This window comes from Lucilia sericata, unplaced genomic scaffold, assembly GCF_015586225.1.
Source record: "Lucilia sericata isolate MDLA Ls3-8-SP2 unplaced genomic scaffold, ASM1558622v1 Contig000108F_arrow, whole genome shotgun sequence".
Classification (NCBI taxonomy): domain Eukaryota; kingdom Metazoa; phylum Arthropoda; class Insecta; order Diptera; family Calliphoridae; genus Lucilia; species Lucilia sericata.
The window spans coordinates 116035-133992 of NW_023994140.1; the positions used below are offsets into that span (position 1 = coordinate 116035).

Below are 17958 nucleotides of genomic sequence, written 5' to 3' on the forward strand. Positions count from 1 at the left end.
GTTTTTTTCCAAATTAAAAATTCTGATTCGAAAATGAAAAAATTCAATCCGAATTTATAAATTTTTATATGGAATTGAAAATTTCTATTCAAAATTGAAAATTTTATTTGAAAGAGAAATTTTCTATTCGAAATTGAAAAATTTATATTGGAAAATCAAAATTTCTCTTCGAATTTCTAAAGTTTTATATGAAATTGAACATTTCTATTCGAAATTGAAATTTTTTTTTGTTGGCAATTGAAAATTTGTATTCGAAATTGAAAATTTATTTTCGTAATTGAAAATTTTTAAGCAAGATTGTAAATTTTTATTCGAAATTTAACGTTTTTATTTAAAATTGATAATATTTATTCAAAATTGAAAATTTCTGTTCAAAATTTCTATTCGAATTTGAAAATTTTTATACTAAATTTCAAAATTTTATACTAAATTGAACACATCTATTCGAAATTGAAATTTTTTTTGTTGGCAATTGAAAACTTGTATTCGAAATTAAAAATTTATTTTCTTAATTGAAAATTTTTATGCAAGATTGTAAATTTTTATTCGAAATTAAAAATTTCTATTCTAATTCGAAATTGAACGTTTTTATTTAAAATTGATAATATTTATTCAAAATTGCAAATTTTTATTCAAAATTGAAAATTTCTATTCAAATTTGAAAATTTCTATACTAAACTGACAATTTCTATTCGAAGTGAAAATTTATATGTATTCGAAAGTGAAAATTTTTATTCGAATTTGAAAATTATTTATAAGAAATGGACAATTTCTATTAGAATTTAAAACTTTCTATTCGAAATACAAAATATCTATTCGAACTTGAAAATTTTTATGCGTAACTGAAATTTTCTATTTGAAAATTGAAACTTTTCTTCAAATTTTTTTTCGAAATTGAAAAATTTCTATTCGAATGTGAAACTTTCTATAAGAATTTGAAAATGTTAAAAGAAATTGATATTTCTTTCTACGAAATTGAACATTTTTGATTCAAAATTTAAATTTAATTTCAGAATTTTCAAATAATCGATTTAAAATAAATAAAACTCAATATTTTCTTTGTAAATCATTATATCTTTTTTTATTTATTAAATACAATTTAATGTAAACACATGATTATTTTATATTTCAACGGCTAAAATTTACAAAATATTGCTATAGATTTAATTAGTTCTGTTTTTTTTTTTTTTTTTTGTTTGTTTTACAATAAACTTTATAAAAATTTATTACACAAATTAACAATTTTACACAATATGTGTAAAATATAATAAGGTTTAAACACACAGAAATTTGTTTAAAAAAATATATCAAATATTTTAAAAAACAAAAGGATATTAAAGTAAAAGATAAAAAAGAAGTCTGGGAGAGTCTACTCTAAGAAAGTTAGTGCTGTTGTTGTTTTGCAAAAAGTGCTTAAGTTAATTTCGAAAAAATAGTGTAGTCTAAAAGTTAGCTTAAAAACAATAGATTACAACCCCAAATATATAGATCGAAACCAAATTAGATAGATGTTAAGTTAAAAAAAGGCCTTTTTTTTGTTAAATTCTGTTTTTTTCAATTTGTACTAAAATTTATTCCTCAAATGAAGGTTTACCCTCAAAAGTACAACCACTACGTTGTATGATTTGTGTAGCAGCCCAAATACCACAACGTATGCACACATCAAATGGTTTCTTTTGTACATATTGTGACAAAAAGCCACCGACAAAGGCATCACCAGCACCATTCGTATCGACCATTTGTTCGCGTGACAATTCTTGTACAGGGAATTCTTCGATTTTACCATTACGGAAGAGTAAAACGGGTAAATGTCCTTGAGTTATAATGACTATACGTTCACGTTGTGTATTCTCTTTGGGTAGAGCGACTAGTTTATGACCGATTTCTTTAATGTCTTTGGTTTCCCAACCATGTTCATTGGCAAAGGTTTCAACTTCTTGTTCATTGCCGAAGAGTATATCGACATAGGGCATGGCAGCCATCATGGGTTCTTTGAAGAATTGCGACAGGAAGGGAGCGCTCAAGTTCATCATGAACATGCGATTATGTTTGTGGGCATGATGGGCCACTTCCATAATACTAGGCGGGCTGACGGTAAGGAAGAAACCCTTTAGGATAGATAAAGAAAAGTTAAAATATAATAAAATTTTAAAACTGATGTTCTGTTCAAACTCACCGATATATAATAATATTCCGCATTATCTAATAGCTTCTTATTCTCAGGCTTTTGCAAATGTTCAATGGTGAAATGATTGGCGGCTGCCAAATTGGCACACAACGAACGATGAGCGTCTGTGATTAAAACACCACAGGTGCCGGTGGGAGCCTCTTCGGTATATTGATATTTAACATTTAAACCCTCATTGGTGGCTTTTTCTTCCAAAATCTTGGCATACTCATCATTACCCACACAACCAAAGAAGGTAGCAACTTTAGGTTTTTGCAACAGCCATTGGCAGACACGTAAAGAATTTTGCACTGAACCACCAGCAATAAATTCAGCCTTATACTTATCCATTAGCTCTTTATACAAAGGCATATGTTTCTCTTCGGCCAAAATAGCATCATTAGGTTTGAGACCATATTTCTTAAGAAAATCCTCATCGACATTGGCGGAAATGTCAAGCAAAGGATTGCCACAACCAACCAGAATGCCTTCTCTGTAAAGATAAGAAATTTATGAAAGTGTTTTTTCAAGATTTAGCAGAATTACTTTATCAACTGCATGACTGCTTGTTTGGAATAATAACTAAATTTTGTTTTCGTTTTGAGTTGCTGTTTTTAGATGACTTTTAATGATAAAGCTGTACGTGCTCATAAAAATGCTTGTTTGCTTCCTCTTTATGGAAATGTTATGAGAATATTATTAACAAACAGTGTGTCTTATCTTTATAGAGTTTTTTGTTGCATGACGCTATTGCTTGTTAGTTAACTTGATGCTTTTGTTTAACAGGCAGGGGGAAGATCACTTAGGTCATACTATTTATTAACATTCTAACACACAATTGACAATTATTCAAGAGTTTTGAAGGTTGTTTAATATGGAAATACAATTAAGCAAGTTGTGGAGCAAAATGGAGGTCTTCAGTTTTATGAAATGTAACGTTTTAGAAGTAAACTACTTAAGAGGTTTGATTGATTAGTTATCATTAAACTCATGACGATAAGTAGTTCCTTTAATGTCCTTTACGACCTTGCATGTTTTTAGAAGGAATTATAACTGTTAATAGTTTGCTTGCTTTAACAAACTAACCAAAATTCCCTATCTTCTACATATATTTACCCACGGTAGACACAAACTTCTCACACTTACCATTTTCTTCCCACTAATCACTTTTTAATAGTTTTTTTTTTTACAAAATTAACATTAAATTTCTTTTTTTAAAACTTACTTTAAATTTTCCATTATGTAAATATTAGTTTTCTTTTTATGAAATGTGCTGCTTTCTCCAAATAAAATAAAACTGTTGCCCAACACAGTTGACGTTTGTCTAATGACTAAATAATTTGAGCGTATTGTTGCAAAACGTGTTTGTAGTGATTTGTTGTTAATATATTTTATTATTAACTAGTTTAATTGCATTATTTTTTTATATAGATTGTTAATACAAACGAAAAATATGTACACTAAACGCTGCCCACCGCCACAAAACAAAAAAATGCTTGTTCTTTCCAAACGAAAATTATTCAAACAGCTGTTTTTTAGCTGTCAAAAGCGGAGCACGTTGTTTTCGTTTAAGTAAAAACAACAACAATGTAGTGGTTGTTTTGTATATCATAACAACAACAAATATTGTTTACTGATAAGAGTTGCCAGTATGTTGATAAGGTTGCCAGTATGTTGAAAATGTTAATACTTTAACAGGGTTTTATAGTTAATAACAAATTTTGGGGATTTTTTAAGGAAAAAGGGCCAATGAAAGCGAATAATTTTAAATTTAAGTAAAAAATGTACGTTATTTTTGATTTTCAAATATACAAAAGTTTTATCTGGAATATTTATGCTATAGATTTTCATTACGTAAAAAAATAACACTTTTTTTAATTAGTTATAAAATAACTGTAATACTTTTGTGTTAAATTAATTAAAAAAATTTTCAATTTACTTAATCCTAATAATTAAGCGATTTTCTGTTAAAGAAATATGGTACACTTAGTCTTTAAATACTACTTAATTTTACAACTGTGTTAAGGAATTCCTTTTCTAAGTGGTAATGTTGCCAGTCTGTAGGATTTGGTCATCCAAGCTATTTTTAATTAACAAAATTTATATAAAATTAGTAGTTTAATTAAAAAATTATTATAGTAAAATTAACAATTTATAATATTTATAAACTTTGTTAAGATTTTTTTATATGTTTGTGTTTATATCAACAAAATTTTAAATTTCCAGCGATTTTTGTGCAGTCATTTTTTATATGGCAACTTTATTTTACTTTTGAGAGCAGCAAAGAAACAAGAAGAACAAGATTTTATCGCTCTTCTTTTTTGTTCAGAAATTTTTTTTATTCCTACACATATATACAGCAGAAGCGGTTTAATTTTATTTTCTTTCGAAAAAATTAAAATTTTATTTGCTTTTAGAAAAAAAAAAAAAAAAAAAACAATTTACAACTTTTTGCCATACATTAACTAAAAAAAAATATAATAATTATAACGTTTAAATACAAATAAAAGTGAAAAGCAATAAGAACACTAAAAGAGGAGAAAAAAATTGGCAGGAAATTTGCAAATTTAAAATTTGATTTAAAACATAGAAAATTAAAAGAAAAGTGAGTATTTTTAAGTAAGAAATAATAAAAAGGAGAAAAAATTTATTAAAATTAAATTGAATAGTTAAAGTTGAAAGATTTGTAAAGAAGTATTTTTGAATATGTGAAAATGATGTGGATGTTTGTCTAGAAAATGGCTGGGTTTTTTTGCTTAGTGAGTGTTTAATGTGGGAAAAAAAGGGTGGGGACCCCTTGGCATTATAACATAACCAAACAGCGGTTGTATAGCTAACGATGCTGCTGCTGCTGCTGTTGGCAAAAAATTTACTGACCACAAATGGAGCAGTGGAAGGGGCTTTGTTTAAACGTTTAAGGTGTTGTTTGGCTCGGATGCTTTTGTTTCGTAGCTGCCTTTTAAGGTTATTTATTGTTTTCCACTTCGTTGAGCAATTTGCATTAGCAACAACAACAACAAAAATTTCATCTTTTTTCCAAGTTAAATTTAAAATTTCAATCACACACAATAATTACGTGCGTTTGTCAGTTTGTTGACTCGAGTAGCTATTAACTGTGTGTCTTTTCCTTGTTTTGTCTCCCAACAACCATGGGTTGGGGTTGTGTGAGCAGTCAGTCAGTCAATCATCTCCTTTGTCTGCTAAATATTTCCCTACCCACATTGAATTTTCTTGCTTGCTTTTTTTTTTACTCTCCAACCGGTTCATTATTATTTAAATCATTTTGTCTTTCTTCCCTTTTTTTTAATAAAAAATTTAATTTATTTTTTATTTATTTCATTTTTTTCCAGTTGTCCCCTTCCCTTTTGCCTTCTTAGTCATTGTCATTATCATTATTTTTATCATAATAATTATTATATTTCGTTATTTTTATTAATTCTCTTTTATTTTCAGTAGGTATTTACCGGTGCTTTTTCTTCTTGCTTTAACATTTATTTGTTGTTGTTTTGTGATTCATACTTTTATTTTAAATGGTATTTTCTCGAGTATTTTTGTTAGTTAGTTTTTAAATTTGGCAACTCTAGTTAAACTTGTCATTCATTAAATTGTTATTGTTGTTGTTTTTTTTCTTGTTAATATTCTGTTTGTGTATTTTTTTATTGTTGTCTTCTTCTTTTTTTAAGTTATTAGTGTGTGTTTTTAGTTTTTCTTTTGTTTATCAGGTCAAGTGCAGCTTAAATGGGGGGTCTGTTTAATATTGTTGTTGTTATTAACAACTTTGTTATGTTTGTTTGATGTTGTTGTTGTTGTCATTTTTTTAAGGGTATCATTTTCACACTTTTTTTTTATTTTAGTAGTTGTTTTTGTTTTTTAGTGTCAAGTTTTTTGCTAAACAGCAAACAAAATGGTGGGAAATTTATAAGTGTTTCGTTAATGAGGTGTAAAAAGTTTGTTAAAAAAGTGAAGAATATTAAATTATAATTAAAATATTAATTAAAAAATATAAAAAGCAAATAAAATAAATTAAAGGAATATAAAATAAAAAGAAAATTATAGAAATATGATAATTTTAATGGTTATAAATGTAAATAAAGAAATTTTTTTGAAACGTGAAGAGAATTTTAAGGAATTTTTTTTTTTAAATTTTAATTTTTAGTAGTTTATTTTGTTAAAAGTTTATTAACAACTAAAAGATGTTAAAGTTTATTATATTTAAGGTAAAAATTTACTAGATTTTTAAAACATTTGACAAAACTAGCAAAATTTTTAAGTTTACGTTTGTTAGTGTGTGTTACCAAAACTTCTGGGAAAATTATTAAAAAAAGTTAATAATTTGATAAAATGTTTTAAAAATAAAATGTTTTTTTTTCTATGATTTAAATTAAAATTTTGCAACATTTTAACAAAAAATACCTGTGTTACCACTTTTAGCACTCTAAAACCAAAACATTTTTAGTCTAGTCTATAGTTTAGTCTATAGTCTTCTCTATAACTTAGTCTATAGTCTAGTCAATAGTGTAGTCTAGTCTATAGTCTAGTCAATAGTGTAGTCTATAGTCTACTCTATAGTATTTGATTAAAAAATCAGTTTGTTATATAAATAATCTTAAAATTTATATATTCAGCTAGCTGAATTGCTAAATTTTAGCTAAATTTATATAAATAATAAGTTTTTCATACATGTTATCTTAAAACTTTTATATTCAGCTAGCTGAATTACAATATTTTAGCTAAATTTTTATATATAACTAGCTTATTAAACAAATTACAATAAAATGTCTATATTCAGCAAGCTGAATTGTAAACAAGCACTCAGAATATCAAAGTAAAACAACTTGTTCATAATTAGGTTATTTATTGTAACAAAATTGTATATTCAGCTAGCTGAATTGCAACTATGTGCCTAAATCAACTTGATTAAACTTTTTTTTAATAAAAAATTTGTATATTCAGTTAGCTGAATTACCAAATATGACTTAAAATTTCATAGTATGTAACATTTTTGTTAAATCAAATATTAAACATTAACAAAAATGTATATTTAGCTAGCTGAATGGCAAAAAGTTTACTGAATCTCTATAACTTAGTCTATAGTCTAGTCAATAGTGTAGTCTAGTCTACTCTATAGTTTATTCAATAGTCTCGACTATAGCGTGGCCTACTGTCCAAACTATAGTCTTGACTATTGTTCAGTTAACAGGTCTATAGTTTAGTCTATTGTCTAGTCTATAGTCTAGTCTATAGTTTAGTCTATTGTCTAGTCTATAGTCTAGTCTATATTTTAGTCTATATTCTAGTCTATAGTTTGGTCTATAGTCTAGTCTATAGTCTCGTCTATAGCCTAGTCTATAGTTTAGTCTATAGTCTTGTTTATAGTCTAGTCTATAGTGTAGTTTATTTATAGTCTAGTCCGTAGTAAAGTCTAGTCTATAGTCTAGTCGATAGTGTAGTCTATAGTCTAGTCTTTTGCTAGTCGACAGTGTAGTCTATAGTCTACTTTATAGTCTACTCTATAGTTTAGTCAATAGTCTCTACTATAGAGTGGCCTACTGTCCGGACTATAGTCATGACTACTGTTCGGTTAATAGTTATAATCTGGTCTATTTTTTCGACAGTTTGCTCTATTGTCATATCTGTAGTCTCGTTTATAGAGTGATGTATTGTATAGGCTCTGGTCTACTCTTTTTGTCTCAGCTATAGCCAGCCCTATTTATAATTTCGACTCAATACCTAAACAATCTTCAAACATTCTACATCAATAAGTTTGGATTCAATTGATTCTCTGAGCAAGTTAGCTTACTTTAGTTTTTAACTTTTTAAAATGTCATATTTGCTATTTGTTTTCTAACTAAAAAAACAGTAATCAATCACCACTTCTAAAAATGGTTAAAACCACAATAATTATAAAAATAAAACAGAAAAACTCTTAACAGTCATAATAAAACTATAAAAAAGCGAAAATAAAACATTTATCATTAACAATAAGATTTTATGGGAAAAATGAAAACAAAAAAACAAAAATAAAACTATTAAATATTAACAAATTTAGAAAATTTTTAAATAAATTGATAGGTACATTTATAAAGTTTACTTTGGTCATAGTTTTTTTAATTAAAAACATCTATTTTAAAATTTCTTACTTTATGCTATAAATGAAACCTTTAAACATTCGCTATTACTTATCCTCCTTGGTTAGAAACTCAAGGACCCAAGGGTAAAGAAAAAGTTTCAAAATCCATGACAACCCATTAAGTGTGTTCATTCATGATGATAATGATGTTGATGTCGTAAATTTTTGTAGTTGAAACACAAACACCTTACAATCCTTTAATAGACAACCACAACTAAAAAATATGGCAGTATGTACGGTTGTTTATAGCAATACACTTCATTATACAAAATAGGCGTAACAAAATAATACCTCCTAACTACCTCTAGACATACATACATAAATATAAATTCAGCATATAATCGATATTATTTAACATATGAATATTAAAAAAAAAAGAACAGGAAAAAACTACAAAAACAAAATTGTTATAAATAACTAGAACAAAAAAGAAAAAGAAATATTCATATCAACTGATAAACAACAGCAAAAATATTTATTAAATTGGTATTTATTTTGCATTTTTTTTCTGCTTTAATTTATTGATAAGCAAGCAGAGACAAACACACAGACATAAAGGTATATATATTTTTTTTTTATAAAAACAATAATTAAGAACAGAAAAACAACTTTAAAAGGGAAATTATTGAAATTGTAAAAGTTATTGCTAAATAAACTTGTAATTCAGCTAGCTGAATTGTTAAATTTTGACATATTTTATTAAAAATTAGTTTGTTATATAAATAATCTTAAAATTTATATATTCAGCTAGCTGAATTGCTAAATTTTAGCTAAATTTATATAAATAATAAGTTTTTTATACATGTTAACTCAAAACTTTTATATTCAGCTAGCTGAATTACAATATTCAAGCTAAATTTTTGTATATAACTAGCTTATTAAACAAATTACCATAAAATGTCTATATTCAGCAAGCTGAATTATAAATTAACCCTCAGAATATCAAAGTAAAACAACTTGTTCATAATTAAGTTATTTATTTTAACAAAATTGTATATTCAGCTAGCTGAATAGCAACTATGTGCCTAAATCAACTTGATTAAATTTTTTTTTATTAAAAAATGTGTATATTCAGTTAGCTGAATAACCAAATATGACTTAAAATTTCATAGTATGTAACATTTTTGTTAAATCAAATATTAAACATTAACAAAAATGTATATTCAGCTAGCTAAATGGCAAAAAGTTTACTAAATTTCTATTATTCGCTTTAGCAAACCTTAAACACTTACACACAAATTGTTTTAAGCTAGCTGAATTGCAACAATTTAATTCAATTTGCCTAAACAATCTCTCTTTATATATAAAATACATAGAAATTCTTGTATTCAGTTAGCTGAATTTTAAAAGAAGTTGTTAATAATTTTGAAATAGTAATAAAAATGTATATTCAGCTAGCTGAATTATAAAATTTAGGCTGAATAACCTTAAATAAACAATTTTATTCAGCTAGCTGAATTATAAACTATGTTCTTAATTACAAGTACAAAAATTGAATTAATTTTTATAAAAACTCAGTCTATAGTCCAGTCTATAGTCTAGTCTATAATCTAGTCTATAGTCGAGTCTATAGTCTAGTCTATAGTCTAGTCTATAGTCTAGTCTATAGTCTAGTCTATAGTCTAGTCTATAGTCTAGTCTATAGTTTAGTCTATAGTGTAGTCTATAGTCTAGTCTATAGTCTAGTTTATAGTCTAGTCTATAGTCTAGTCTATAGTCTAGTCTATAGTCTAGTCTATAGTCTAGTCTATAGTCTAGTCTATAGTCTAGTCTATAGTCTAGTCTATAGTCTAGTCTATAGTCTAGTCTATAGTCTAGTCTATAGTCTAGTCTATAGTCTAGTCTATAGTCTAGTCTATAGTCTAGTCTATAGTCTAGTCTATAGTCTAGTCTATAGTCTAGTCTATAGTCTAGTCTATAGTCTAGTCTATAGTCTAGTCTATAGTCTAGTCTATAGTCTAGTCTATAGTCTAGTCTATAGTCTAGTCTATAGTCTAGTCTATAGTCTATAGTCTAGTCTATAGTCTAGTCTATAGTCTAGTCTATAGTCTAGTCTATAGTCTAGTCTATAGTCTAGTCTATAGTCTAGTCTATAGTCTAGTCTATAGTCTAGTCTATAGTCTAGTCTATAGTCTAGTCTATAGTCTAGTCTATAGTCTAGTCTATAGTCTAGTCTATAGTCTAGTCTATAGTCTAGTCTATAGTCTAGTCTATAGTCTAGTCTATAGTCTAGTCTATAGTCTAGTCTATAGTCTAGTCTATAGTCTAGTCTATAGTCTAGTCTATAGTCTAGTCTATAGTCTAGTCTATAGTCTAGTCTATAGTCTAGTCTATAGTCTAGTCTATAGTCTAGTCTATAGTCTAGTCTATAGTCTAGTCTATAGTCTAGTCTATAGTCTACTCTATAGTCTAGTCTATAGTCTAGTCTATAGTCTACTCTATAGTCTAGTCTATAGTCTACTCTATAGTCTAGTCTATAGTCTAGTCTATAGTCTAGTCTATAGTCTAGTCTATAGTCTAGTCTATAGTCTAGTCTATAGTCTAGTCTATAGTCTAGTCTATAGTCTACTCTATAGTCTAGTCTATAGTCTAGTCTATAGTCTAGTCTATAGTCTAGTCTATAGTCTAGTCTATAGTCTAGTCTATAGTCTAGTCTATAGTCTAGTCTATAGTCTAGTTTATAGTCTAGTCTATAGTCTAGTCTATAGTCTAGTCTATAGTCTAGTCTAGTCAATAGTCTAGTCTATAGTCTAGTCTATATTATATTCTATAGTCTAGTCTATAGTCTAGTCTATAGTCTAGTCTATAGTCTAGTCTAGTCAATAGTCTAGTCTATAGTCTAGTCTATAGTCTAGTCTCTTGTCTAGTCTATAGTCTAGTCTATAGTCTAGTCTATAGTCTAGTCTATAGTCTAGTCTATAGTCTAGTCTATAGTCTAGTCTATAGTCTAGTCTATAGTCTAGTCTATAGTCTAGTATATAGTCTAGTCTATAGTCTAGTCTATAGTCTAGTCTATAGTCTAGTCTATAGTCTAGTCTATAGTCTAGTCTATAGTCTAGTCTATAGTCTAGTCTATAGTCTAGTCTATAGTCTATAGTCTAGTCTATAGTCTATAGTCTAGTCTATAGTCTAGTCTATAGTCTTGACTATAGTCTAGTCTATAGTCTTGACTATAGTCTAGTCTATAGTCTTGTCTATAGTCTAGTCTATAGTGTAGTCTATAGTCTAGTCTATAGTCTAGCATATAGTCTAGTCTATAGTCTAGTCTATAGTCTAGTCTATAGTCTAGTCTATAGTCTTGTCTATAGTCTAGTCTATAGTCTAGTCTATAGTCTAGCATATAGTCTAGTCTAAACAGTCAGTGTAGTCTAAACATTTTTCTCCTCTCTATCACCAAACTCCCTCTTTCAGGATTAAATTTTTCTCTTAAATTATGAAATATTAATTTTATTTTTTTCCTTCTCTCTCACAGGCTTTGTTTTTTTTCTCTCATTGTATTAATTTAAAAGCAACACAAACTCCACTATGTCTGCCGATGCTGAAGCTGCAAAAAATGAGGTGGAACATCACGAAGAAGATGTTCACGATGCCAACTACCAGCCACCACCAGAAAAAACTATTGAAGAAATTATGGCAGCCGATCAAGAAGATGAAAGTTTAAGACGTTACAAGGAAACTCTATTGGGAGAAGCACAAGCAGAAAAAATTATTGTTGGTAAGAAAAAGAAATCAATTATTGTTTTTTGCTTTTAAATAATACATTTTTTTCTCTCAATTAGAACCCAATGATCCCCGTAAGGTTATTGTTAAGAAATTAGCTTTGGTTGTGGAAGGACGTGATGATATGGAATTAGATTTAACCGGTGATCTAAGTCAGCTTAAAAAGCAAGTAAGTTATGAGACAAACTTTAAATTTGCAAATAAATTTATTAATTATTTTCATTTTCTCTTTAGGTTTTTGTTATTAAAGAAGGTGTTCAATATAAAGTACGCATTGATTTTATTGTTCAAAGAGAAATTGTGCACGGCCTTAAATACGTACAAAAGACTTATCGTTTAGGTGTCCCTGGTAAGTGTTTAAATAGTTCTTTTCTTCATTTTCTAAACATTTTCGTTTATTTTCATTTATTTTTTACATTTTATGCTTAATAACCCTCTAACCATTGGCTTGTTTGTAACTAAATACTTTTATGTTTTCCTTATTTTGTTGCTTTTTTGTAAACATTTATTTGGTCTCTTTGCTAAATACTTTTTTTATTTAACAAAAAAGTTTTACAGTTTTTAATTTAGTTTATTATAATAACTGTTCAGTTCTTGTTCAACTTTATTAACATTTAATTGCTCTTCAAAAATGTTTACTGATTCTACTGCTTCCAATATATTTTGTGGCCTGTTTGCTGTTTCATATATTTTTTTAATTTCCATTATTATAACCGTTTTAGTTATGTGCTAAAAATGTTTTATTAAAAATATTAACCTGCATTTTCAAATTTTTGTCTTTCTAACACTGTTATATTTTTAACAACTAATTTATTTATTTTTTTAAACTCAATGTTTGTGTTTGTGTCTAATTATTTATATGTGTGTGTGTGTCCTTAACAAAAAATAACAAAAAAAAACTACTAACAACTAAAAGAAATAGCTGGTAAGATATTTCAAAATTAATTAAATCAATAATAAAATTAGAAATGAAAAGGGTAATGAAATGAAACAGACACTAAATAAGACTACGGAATAGGCAATGGACAATAAAGTGGATTATAGTCCTGGCTATATGACAGACAATATGCCACCTTTGAACTCTACAGAAGAAACAATAATATATTCCAAACTAGCGACGGTTTATTGTGGAGATTACTGACCAGATGAGACTAGACTAGAGACTATACTAGAAACTAGTTATTAGACTAGTGACTAGACTAGAGACTAGACTAGAGACTAGACTAGAGACTAGACTAGAGACTAGACTAGAGACTAGACTAGAGACTAGACTAGAGACTAGACTAGAGACTAGACTAGAGACTATACTAGAGACTAGACTAGAGACTATACTAGAGACTATACTAAAGACTAGGCTAGACTGCAGACTAGACTAGATACTAAACTAGAGACTAGAAAGGAATGTAGACTATAGACTAGACTAGTGACTAGACAAGAGACAAGACTAGAGACTAGACTAGAGGCTACACTAGAGACTAAACTAGACTAGAGACTAGACTGGAGACTAGACTAGTGACTAGACTAGAGACTAGACTAGTGACTAGACTAGAGACTAGACTAGAGACTAGACTAGAAACTAGACTAGAGACTAGACTAGAAACTAGACTAGAGACTAGACTAGAAACTAGACTAGACTAGAGAGTAGACTAGAGACTAGAGAATAGACTAGAGACTAGAGAATAGACTAGACTAGAGACTAGACTAGAGACTAGACTAGAGACTAGACTAGAGACTAGACTAGAGACTAGACTAGACTAGAGACTAGACTAGAGACTAGACTAGAGACTAGACTAGAGACTAGACTAGAGACTAGACTAGAGACTAGACTAGACTAGAGACTAGAGACTAGACTAGAGACTAGACTAGAGACTAGACTAGAGACTAGACTAGAGACTAGACCAGAGACTAGACTAGAGACTAGACTAGAGACTAGACTAGAGACTAGACTAGAGACTAGACTAGAGACTAGACTAGAGACTAGACTAGACTAGACTATAGACTAGACTATAGACTAGACTATAGACTAGACTATAGACTAGACTATAGACTAGACTATAGACTAGACTCTAGACTATAGACTACTATAGACTAGACTATAGACTAGACTATAGACTAGACTATAGACTAGACTATAGACTAGACTATAGGACTAGACTATAGACTAGACTATAGACTAGACTATAGACTAGACTATAGACTAGACTATAGACTAGACTATAGACTAGACTATAGACTAGACTATAGACTAGACTATAGACTAGACTATAGACTAGACTATAGACTAGACTATAGACTAGACTATAGACTAGACTATAGACTAGACTATAGACTAGACTATAGACTAGACTATAGACTAGACTATAGACTAGACTATAGACTAGACTAGAGACTAGACTATAGACTAGACTATAGACTAGACTATAGACTAGACTATAGACTAGACTATAGACTAGACTAGAGACTAGACTATAGACTAGACTATAGACTAGACTATAGACTAGACTATAGACTAGACTATAGACTAGACTATAACTAGACTATAGACTAGACTATAGACTAGACTATAGACTAGACTATAGACTAGACTATAGACTAGACTATAAACTAGACTATAGACTAGACTATAGACTAGACTATAGACTAGACTATAGACTAGACTATAGACTAGACTATATACTAGACTATAGACTAGACTATAGACTAGACTATAGACTAGACTATAGACTAGACTATAGACTAGACTATAGACTAGACTATAGACTAGACTATAGACTAGACTATAGACTAGACTATAGACTAGACTATAGACTAGACTATAGACTAGACTATAGACTAGACTATAGACTAGACTAGACTATAGACTAGACTATAGACTAGACTATAGACTAGACTATAGACTAGACTATAGACTAGACTATAGACTAGACTATAGACTAGACTATAGACTAGACTATAGACTAGACTATATAGACTATAGACTAGACTATAGACTAGACTATAGACTAGACTATAGACTAGACTATAGACTAGACTATAGATTAGACTATAGACTAGACTATAGACTAGACTCTAGACTAGACTATAGACTAGACTCTAGACTAGACTATAGACTAGACTATAGACTATAGACTAGACTATAGACTATACTATAGACTATGCTATAGACTAGACTATAGACTAGACTATAGACTAGACTATAGACTAGACTATAGACTAGACTATAGACTAGACTATAGACTAGACTATAGACTAGACTATAGACTAGACTATAGACTAGACTATAGACTAGACTATAGACTAGACTATAGACTAGACTATAGATTAGACTATAGATTAGACTATAGACTAGACTCTAGACTAGACTCTAGACTAGACTATAGACTAGACTATAGACTATAGACTAGACTATAGACTATACTATAGACTAGACTATAGACTAGACTATAGACTAGACTATAGACTAGACTATAGACTAGCCTATAGACTAGACTATAGACTAGACTATAGACTAGACTATAGACTAGACTATAGACTAGACTATAGACTAGACTATAGACTAGACTAAGACTAGACTATAGACTAGACTATAGACTAGACTATAAGACTAAGGACTATAGACTAGACTATAGACTAGACTATAGACTAGACTATAGGACTAGACTATAGACTAGACTATAGACTAGACTATAGACTAGACTATAGACTAGACTATAGACTAGACTATAGACTAGACTATAGACTAGACTATAGACTAGACTATAGACTAGACTATAGACTAGACTATAGACTAGACTATAGACTAGACTATCGACTAGACTATAGACTAGACTATAGACTAGACTATAGACTAGACTATAGACTAGACTATAGACTAGACTATAGACTAGACTATAGACTAGACTATAGACTAGACTATAGACTAGACTATAGACTAGACTATAGACTAGACTATAGACTAGACTATAGACTAGACTATAGACTAGACTGATAGACTAGACTATAGACTAGACTATAGACTCGGACTAGACTATAGACTAGACTATAGACTAGACTATAGACTAGACTATAGACTAGACTATAGACTAGACTATAGACTAGACTATACACTAGGCAAGACTATTGACTAGACTTTAGAATAGACTGTAGACTAACCATAGACTAAACTTTTCTCTTTCATTACCCTTTCTCTTTGTAGTTTGGTGTAATATTTATAAATTTATTTGCAAATTAACTCATTTTCTCTTTATCTTTAATTTTTCTTGCGCTCAGTTGATAAAATGACACATATGGTGGGATCTTATCCTCCCAAAAAGGAAATGCAGTGCTATATAACACCCAATGAAGAGGCACCTTCTGGTCTAATGGCTCGTGGTACTTATTCGGTTTCTTCGCTCTTCACCGACGATGACAAACACATTCATCTCAAGTGGGAATGGACATTTGAAATAAAAAAGGATTGGGAATAAGTCATATACAACAACCATTAAAAAATGCAACAAAAACAACAACAATAGGCTGCAATAATTAACAACATTTCAAAATTAATAAAAAAAAAACACAAATTTTTAAACAAACAACAAAATTTAAAATTTATTAACCAAAAAAACATAAAAAGTTCTAAAATTAAGCAAATATTAAGATTTGTATGTATTCTAAATTGATTTTTGAAAAATCCCCTTAAAACCCCAAAAATTTAACAAAAAAGTGCTGAAATTTATTTGATAAAAAATATATAAAGAAAAAAAACATTTTTAAATATTGCTGAATTTATAAACCAAAAAGCAATATTTAAGTAAAAAAAGTTCTCAAAAAAAGTATTTCATATTAAAAAAAAAAACACAAAAAAATCTGTATTAAATTTTGTATTAAAACAAAAAACCATTTAACTATTTTTTTTAATTTTTCTAAGTTTTGTAAAGTTGTCTTTTGATTTTGCCAAATAACAAGTGCTATATTTTTTTAAAAAAAACAAGTAGTTTTTTTACTTTGTTTCAAATGTTTCCATTTAAAATTTTCTTTAAAAAAAACTATTTTTGTATTATTTTTTTTTACTCTTAAAAAGTAAACTTTACTTAACTTATCTAAACTTTTCTTAAGTGTTGCGTTTGAATTTGTATTATAAATTTATGTTTTCTTGCTGCCCAAATTATTCTTCTGTGTTCATTGTTTTAGATTTTTTTTTAATTCTTCTAAATTTTTTGTGTAAATTAAAACTTATCTTAAATAAAAAGCCAGTTTATATATTGTAATTTCTTAAAAAAACAAATTCATAAAAAAAATAATAAAAAAAAAAAACAACAACAAATATTTTTGATAAAAACAAATTTATTTTTATTTCTTTTCTTACAAAAGATCGACTAACATTGCCTTTAAAATAATAATAATAAAAAGAAAACAAAAACAAAAATGTGAACAAAATAATATTATTGTAAGAAAAATGTGTGTCATAAATAAAATCCAAAAATAATAAAAATAAAACTTAAAACCATTACTAATACTCATTGAAAGATCAACAATCTAGACAAAAGATTAGATTATAGTCTGGATTGTAAGCTAGACTATAGTATGGACTAGAGACTAGACTATAAGGTAAACAATAATCTGGCTTACAGAGTAGACTGTAGTCAGGGCTATAAATTAGACTATAGACTAGAATTTTAAGTAGAGTATAGACTGGAATATAGACTAGTATAAAGACAATCAACAGTCCGGAATATAGATTAGATTATAGTCCGGATTATAGATTCTAGTCCGGATTAAAGACTAGACTCTAGTTTAGATACTAGACTACAGTCTAGTCTATAGTCTAGTTTAGTCTAGTTTAGTCTAGTTAGTCTAGTCTAGTCTAGTCTAGTCTAGTCTAGTCTAGTCTAGTCTAGTCTAGTCTATAGTCTAGTCTATAGTCTAGTCTATAGTCTAGTCTATAGTCTAGTCTATAGTC

At 28.3% G+C, this 17958-nt stretch overlaps 2 protein-coding genes across 4 annotated transcripts; one reads left to right on the forward strand and one right to left on the reverse strand.

Annotated features, from left to right (window-relative positions):
• Positions 1 to 1529: 1529 nt before the first annotated feature.
• Positions 1530 to 3698, reverse strand: LOC119600245 (adenosine kinase). 2 transcript variants are annotated; one of them, XM_037950356.1, is made up of 3 exons: positions 3393 to 3698; positions 2177 to 2660; positions 1530 to 2108 (listed from the first exon to the last, which is right to left on the reverse strand). In XM_037950356.1, the coding sequence occupies exons 1-3, from the start codon at positions 3404 to 3406 to the stop codon at positions 1572 to 1574; spliced, it is 1035 nt and encodes a 344-aa protein (XP_037806284.1). In that variant the 5' UTR covers positions 3407 to 3698; the 3' UTR covers positions 1530 to 1571. The 2 variants fall into 2 exon arrangements, with proteins under 2 accessions (XP_037806284.1, XP_037806285.1); XM_037950357.1 differs by lacking the exon at positions 3393 to 3698 and adding an exon at positions 2714 to 2865.
• A 785-nt stretch (positions 3699 to 4483) lies between these two features.
• Positions 4484 to 16623, forward strand: LOC119600246 (rho GDP-dissociation inhibitor 1). Of its 2 annotated transcripts, none has more exons than XM_037950358.1 (5): positions 4484 to 4772; positions 11770 to 12012; positions 12077 to 12186; positions 12252 to 12366; positions 16287 to 16623. In XM_037950358.1, exons 2-5 carry the CDS (start codon positions 11823 to 11825, stop codon positions 16481 to 16483), a joined length of 612 nt encoding a protein of 203 aa, XP_037806286.1. In that variant the 5' UTR covers positions 4484 to 4772; positions 11770 to 11822; the 3' UTR covers positions 16484 to 16623. The 2 variants fall into 2 exon arrangements, with proteins under 2 accessions (XP_037806286.1, XP_037806287.1); XM_037950359.1 differs by lacking the exon at positions 4484 to 4772 and adding an exon at positions 6054 to 6384.
• Positions 16624 to 17958: the final 1335 nt, after the last annotated feature.

Bases quoted from the DNA above. Each gene is read 5' to 3' on its own strand.
- LOC119600245 (XM_037950356.1), bottom strand. The intron at 2,109-2,176 runs GTGAGTTTGAAC...TCTATCCTAAAG, and splicing joins CGGAATATTATTATATATCG to GGTTTCTTCCTTACCGTCAG.
- LOC119600246 (XM_037950358.1), top strand. From the start codon at position 11,823: ATGTCTGCCGATGCTGAAGCTGCAAAAAATGAGGTGGAACATCACGAA. The intron at 12,013-12,076 runs GTAAGAAAAAGA...TCTCTCAATTAG, and splicing joins AGCAGAAAAAATTATTGTTG to AACCCAATGATCCCCGTAAG. The intron at 12,187-12,251 runs GTAAGTTATGAG...TTTTCTCTTTAG, and splicing joins TAAGTCAGCTTAAAAAGCAA to GTTTTTGTTATTAAAGAAGG.